The sequence below is a fragment of the Dipodomys ordii genome, unplaced genomic scaffold, assembly GCF_000151885.1.
Source record: "Dipodomys ordii isolate 6190 unplaced genomic scaffold, Dord_2.0 Scaffold14, whole genome shotgun sequence".
In the NCBI taxonomy this organism is placed as follows: domain Eukaryota; kingdom Metazoa; phylum Chordata; class Mammalia; order Rodentia; family Heteromyidae; genus Dipodomys; species Dipodomys ordii.
Window position 1 is genome coordinate 15,815,470 of NW_012267230.1, and position 6,324 is coordinate 15,821,793.

At 67.8% G+C, this 6,324-nt stretch overlaps 1 protein-coding gene across 1 annotated transcript in view; it reads right to left on the reverse strand.

Annotated features, from left to right (window-relative positions):
- Positions 1-6,324, reverse strand: part of Cacna1h (calcium channel, voltage-dependent, T type, alpha 1H subunit) — a 27,316-nt gene that overhangs the window by 13,239 nt on the left and 7,753 nt on the right. The window contains exons 10-17 of the mRNA XM_013011276.1: positions 3,864-4,300; positions 2,785-2,936; positions 2,442-2,627; positions 1,780-1,897; positions 1,534-1,689; positions 1,334-1,424; positions 822-1,030; positions 4-174 (exon numbers count right to left, since the gene is read on the reverse strand). Of these exons, the coding sequence (XP_012866730.1) occupies positions 4-174; positions 822-1,030; positions 1,334-1,424; positions 1,534-1,689; positions 1,780-1,897; positions 2,442-2,627; positions 2,785-2,936; positions 3,864-4,300 (1,520 nt within the window). The remainder of the gene's footprint in view (positions 1-3; positions 175-821; positions 1,031-1,333; positions 1,425-1,533; positions 1,690-1,779; positions 1,898-2,441; positions 2,628-2,784; positions 2,937-3,863; positions 4,301-6,324) is intronic.

Genomic DNA, 6,324 nt, shown 5'->3' on the forward strand with positions numbered 1-6,324 from the left:
GGCCTCGTCGTCGGTGCTGCCTTTGCCCTCTCCCGACAGCAGGGACTCGCGCTCCCCGCTCTGGCTGCGGCGCTTGAGGCTGGGCGCGCGGCCCAGGCTGTTCCAGCTCGAGCGCCGGCTGCTCCAGGCGCTGCCGGGGCCCCAGGGGGCACAGGGGGAGCTGCGGTGGCTGGCCTGCGGGTGGGGGGGAGGGGAGAGTGAGCAGGATGGCACCGGCCCGCGCCGCCCGCGGCTTCCGGGCCCAAGGAGCCTTGATCGGGGCTTCACGGCCCATGGCCGCCGTCGCCATGCTGGCATGAAGGTTACCCCCCTGGCTGGGAGGGGACTCTGCCTGCCGCGTGGGCTGGCCCACACCCAGCAAGCGCCTGGCGGCAATGATTTCAGCCCACGGACTGGCAGGGAGCGGAGAGCTGCCATCTCAGGACACAAAGCGGCCCGGACCCAGGGGTCGCGCCACTCTTGGGTGTGGTAGTAGCGAGACTCACCGCTAGCTCGTCTCCGCCCACCTCCCCAAGGCCCCGGCACTGGTGGGAATGCTGGCCCAGGGACGCGCTGTCTCTCAGGGGTGTGTGGCCTTCCCCGAGCGCCCTGGTGTCCCTGCCCAGGCCTCCGCCCACCCACACTGGGCATTAGGCTTCCGGGAGCCGGGGTGGCCGCGGCACGGCTGAGCCCTGCCGGTGGTTTGTCTGGAGACCCTGGAGGCTCTGACGGGCTGGTCGGGTGGAAAAGCTGACCAAGAGCGGCGGCTAAGGCCTCCAGCTCCAGGCCCCAGCGCTGGCCTATGTCACGGTGGGCATCTTAGGCCCAGGGACGGTGCCTACCAGAGACTTCTGGTCCCCGAGTTGAGGGTCCACAGAGCTGCTGCTGCCACGCCGTGAGTCCACGAGGCCGTGGGCCGCGTCCAGGTGTGGGGAGCCCTTAGGGGTGGGCATGGGCGTGGCGGCCGTGTGCATGATGAGGGGTGGGGGCAGGCTGCCCCGGCCTTCCAGGTGCCCATTGGGGGTCACTGACAGCGAGTATGTCTTCATCTCTGGTGGTAGTGAGTCCTTGAGCCTTCAGGGCTCCAGGAGTGGGGGGAGGGTCCCCCTGCAAGCCCCCCACCCATCACCCACTCTGGGAGTGAAAGGGGGTCCTCCTGCAAGCTCCGCCCATCCATCACTCAGGGAGTCCTGTAAGCCCCACCCTAAGTCTCACCCTCCTATAAGCCCACCCGCCCATCACTCACTCAGGGTGTGGGTGGGTCCTGCTGCAAGCCCCACCCACCCATCACTCACTCTGGGAGTGAAAGGGGGTCCTCCTGCAAGCCCCGCCCACCCATCACCCACACACAGACCTGTGGCCTGCAGGTCTCTGAACTTGTCCAAGTCTTCCTCAAAGTGAGTGGATGTCTTGTCCTCATCGGTGTCGGATCTGGTGGCGTCCCCCTGCACCCAGGTGGCAGAGGCAGCGTGAGGCTCCAGTGTGGGACCCTCTGCCTCGGGAGTGGGCGGAGCAGGGGTGTGTGTGTGTGTGGAGGGGCTCCCCGCCCCTCACCTCTGCCTGGAACCCCTCCACCAGGATGGCCACCAGCAGGTTGAAGAGCACGTAGTTGCCGAAGGTCATGAGCGCCACGAAGTAGAGGGCGGCCCAGGATGAGGTGGAGGCCATGCCGTTGTAGAGCACCACATTCCAGTCCTCCTGCGTCAGGATCTGCGGGCCCGGCCCGTGGGGACGCCCTGGTCACCCCCGGCCCCCCGCCCCCCCCCCGCTCCTCGGGTGGCCATCCTGTGTGCCACCTACCTGGAACACAGTGACGATGGCCCACAGCAAAGAGTCAAAGTTCTTCCTGTCGGGGACGGTGTCTCCCGAGTCTGTCTTCAGGCTGAATTTGCAGCCAAAGAGGTGCATGCCCAGGATGCTGCAGGGGGCGGGCACTGAGCATGGGGGGCCCTCCCCAGCTGGAGTGCCTCCCCTCCACCCCACCCCCGCGCTCTGTAAGCACGGACGGACCCCAGGGCTGCAGGGGCTCTCCTGCTGAGGGGTGGCACAACTGGAGGCCCCCTGGCTCCGGGCGGCCGTCCGTGCTGGGATGCCCATCTAGAGGCCCCCTGGCTCCGGGCGGCCGTCCATGCTGGGATGCCCATCTCGGTCTGCCCATCCTACCACCCCCTCGCCGGGCCCAGCTAGAGCACAGGGAGTGCTCGGGAGCTCCGCTGGGACCCAGGCCCTGTCCTCAGTCTATGTCTATCTGTCTGTCTGAGGGGCTCTCTGTCTCCACCCTGCCTCTGTGAACCCGCCAGAGCCCATCCATCAGTGTCCCCGGAGCACGGGACGCTCATGAGAGCCGCAGCAGGCGACCTCCGGGGACCATGCAGGGCCTCTGCTCCTTCCCCGCCTCCCGGCCGCCCCAGGCCGAGGGCTGCACCCCCGCCCCGTCTGCCTGCCGGGCCCGCAGAGCGCACCTGAAGATGAAGATGAAGAGCATGAGCAGCATGCAGAAGGTGGCCACGTTGTCCATGGTCTTCATGAGCACCACGAGCTGGCGCCGCAGCGCGGGCAGGAAGCGCACCAGCTTCAGCACCCGCAGGAGCCGGAAAGTGCGCAGCACCGACAGCCCGCCGTCCGCCTGCCCCACGATCTCCCACACGCTGCGGGCCAGAGTTCCCGCCGTGAGCTGGGGGGGACCGGGCCTGGCCCTGGGGCCAGCGTCACCAGCCCAGAACCAGAGTGGCCTCTGGTCAGCCCAGCATGCAGGAAGCAGGTGAGGTCTCCACCCAAGCCCAGCTTCCCAAGCCCTGGGCGCACCTGATGACCACGATGATGCCGTCGAAGATGTTGTAGGGGTTCCGGATGTAACCCAGCGGGCCGCACGCCAGCAGCTTCAGCAGCATCTCCAGGGCAAACATGCTGGTGAAGACGATGTTGCTGATCTCCAGGGCATTGGTGAGCTCATCAGGCTGTGGGTAAGGAGGGGTGATCAGGGCCTTGCGCCTAGCTCCAGCCCCTTGGAGGATGGCTGTGCGGCTGCGGCCACGGGAGGAAGCCCGGGGTCCAGGGTGTCCGGCACATGCTGCACGTGTGTGCCTATCCGCACGCAGGTGGCTGGCCTTGCCAGCGCCGTTCACCCTGCCCTGGGCCTGCCTGGGGCTGACAGTAGATTCCCCCAAAACAGAAGATGAAAGGAAACAAGCGACTGGAAAAGCCTGGAGAGCAGAGAGATCCGTTCTCTCACTCAGAGCAGATTTAGAGGCCGTGGCTGCGCTGCTGTCCCCGGAGCAGGTGTGCTTCGCATTGGACCTGGCCGGTCTCCCCCCACGCCGTGTGCTCACCGTCTCAGCCCGAGGGACCCTAGTGGGCACCGAGGGAGATCTGGGCCTGAGTCCATGGACCGAGGCAGCTGGGTCTCTGGTCCCTGGGCTTTGTGTGTGTGTGTGTGGGTCTGGCCTTCTCACAGCCTCACCCAGAGCAGAAGCCCCACGGGCTGTGTGTGCTACTCCAAAGAGAACCAGCTCAAGGAATCGTGGGTATTTGTTGAGCGATGATAAAAAAAAAAAAAAACCCAACACCCCCACACAGGGGCTGGGATGTGGCTCAGTGGTAGAGCGCTTGCTTAGCATGCCTGAAGCCCTGGGTTCGATTCCTTAGTATCACATACACAGAAAACGCTGTGGCGCAAGTGATAGAGTGCTAGCCTTGAGCAAAACCAGCTCGGGGCCCGAGTTCAAGCCCCAGGACTGACTGGCAAAAACAAAAACAACCACACAGACAGCCCCTGATCCAGCCCCCATGTGCAATCTGCCCTGCCTGCCCTCCTGTGGGCCCCTGGCCCTCTGTGCCCGGGAGGGCTGGGTGAGGTGGACACGCACTGCCCACGCCCCGCCCACCTGCTCGTGGTACTCGACGCCCATGCTCAGCGTGTTAATGAGGATGGCCACCATGATGCCGCGGTTGAAGTACTTGCTGTCCACGATGCGGCCCAGCTTGCTGCTGAAGGAGGCCCATGCACGGCCCAGGCTCCCGGGCCGGCCCGAGCTCCCCTGCTGCTGTGGCAGCCGTGGGGGGCTGCCCGGGGCGGCTGTGTCCGCCGGGGGCCGCAGGGGGTCCCGGTGGTCGCCGTGCCTCAGGTCCCGCGTGAACTCGTAGACGCCGTGGGTGTCGGAGTCCCCGCTCTCTGAGCCGCTCAGCTCCAGCTCCGGGTCCTCCAGGGCGCGGGCACAGTAGGGGCAGCTCTTCAGCTGGCAGGTCAGCGTGCCCGCCTGGGGGCTGGGCAGGGGGCAGGGCACGCTCAGGCCAGACAGGTGGCTGGGGGCCTGGCCCAGGCCTGTGGAAGGAGACGGGGCGGGGGGGGGTCAGCTCCAGAGGAGGAAAACGCGACGCCACACAGGAGACCCCGCAGCGATGCTGGGGACAGCACATGGGAGACCCCGCGGGGATGCTGGGGACAGCACACAGGAGACCCCGCGGGGATGCTGGGGGGGACAGCACACGGGAGACCCCGCGGGGATGCTGGGGGGGACAGCACACGGGAGACCCCGCGGGGATGCTGGGGACAGCACACGGGAGACCCCGCGGCGATGCTGGGGACAGCACACGGGACACCCCGCGGGGATGCTGGGGACAGCACACGGGAGACCCCGCGGCGATGCTGGGTGGGACAGCACACGGGAGACCCCGCGGGGATGCTGGGGACAGCACACGGGAGACCCCGCGGGGATGCTGGGGACAGCACGGGAGACCCCGCGGGGATGCTGGGGACAGCACGGGAGACCCCGCGGGGATGCTGGGTGGGACAGCACACGGGAGACCCCGCGGGGATGCTGGGGGGACAGCACACGGGAGACCCCGCGGCGATGCTGGGGGGGACAGCACATGGGAGACCCCGCGGCGATGCTGGGGGGGACAGCACACGGGAGACTCCGCGGCGATGCTGGGGACAGCACACGGGAGACCCCGCGGCGATGCTGGGGACAGCACACGGGAGACCCCGCGGCGATGCTGGGGACAGCACACGGGAGACCCCGCGGGGATGCTGGGGACAGCACGGGAGACCCCGCGGCGATGCTGGGGGGGACAGCACACGGGAGACTCCGCGGGGATGCTGGGGACAGCACACGGGAGACCCCGCGGGGATGCTGGGGACAGCACACGGGAGACCCCGTGGCGATGCTGGGGACAGCACGGGAGACCCCGCGGGGATGCTGAGGGACAGCACACGGGAGACCCCGCGGGGATGCTGGGGACAGCACACGGGAGACCCCGCGGCGATGCTGGGGACAGCACACGGGAGACCCCGCAGCGATGCTGGGGGGGACAGCACACGGGAGACCCCGCAGCGATGCTGGGGGGGACAGCACATGGGAGACCCCGCGGGGATGCTGGGGACAGCACATGGGAGACCCCGCGGGGATGCTGGGGACAGCACGGGAGACCCCGCGGGGATGCTGGGGGGGACAGCACATGGGAGACCCCGCGACAGCACACGGGAGACCCCGCGGGGATGCTGGGGGACAGCACACGGGAGACCCCGCGGGGATGCTGGGGACAGCACGGGAGACCCCGCGGGGATGCTGGGGGGGACAGCACATGGGAGACCCCGCGGGGATGCTGGGGACAGCACACGGGAGACCCCGCGGGGATGCTGGGGGACAGCACACGGGAGACCCCGCGGCGATGCTGGGGACAGCACGGGAGACCCCGCGGGGATGCTGGGGACAGCACGGGAGACCCCGCGGGGATGCTGGGGACAGCTCACGGGAGACCCCGCGGCAATGCTGGGGACAGCACACGGGAGACCCCGCGGGGATGCTGGGGACAGCACATGGGAGACCCCGCGGCAATGCTGGGGACAGCACACGGGAGACCCCGCAGCGATGCTGGGGACAGCACACGGGAGACCCCGCGGGGATGCTGGGGACAGCACGCTCCGGGCTACGACGGGAGTGCTGGTAGACGGCGGATGTCTGTCCCAAACGGCCCTGTCTCCAGGTCTGCGGCACTCACACCTGCACATGCTGCTGCTCACCGAGTCACACGCACCACACACTCACATACCCGGGCAAGTCTCCACACACTCTCCTGTGGACACCCCTGCGTGCACGCGTGCATGCTCCCCGGTGCAGATGGAACACGCACCTCTGTGCACACCCAGCACGTTCCTATGCCTGGCACGCTTACCTCAGCACACACACACACGCACACACCCAGCACACACCCACATACCCAGCACATAAACACACACCCAGCACACACACACACACACCCAGCACACACACACACCCAGCACACACACACACCCAGCACACACACACACCCAGCACACACACACCCAGCACACACACACACACA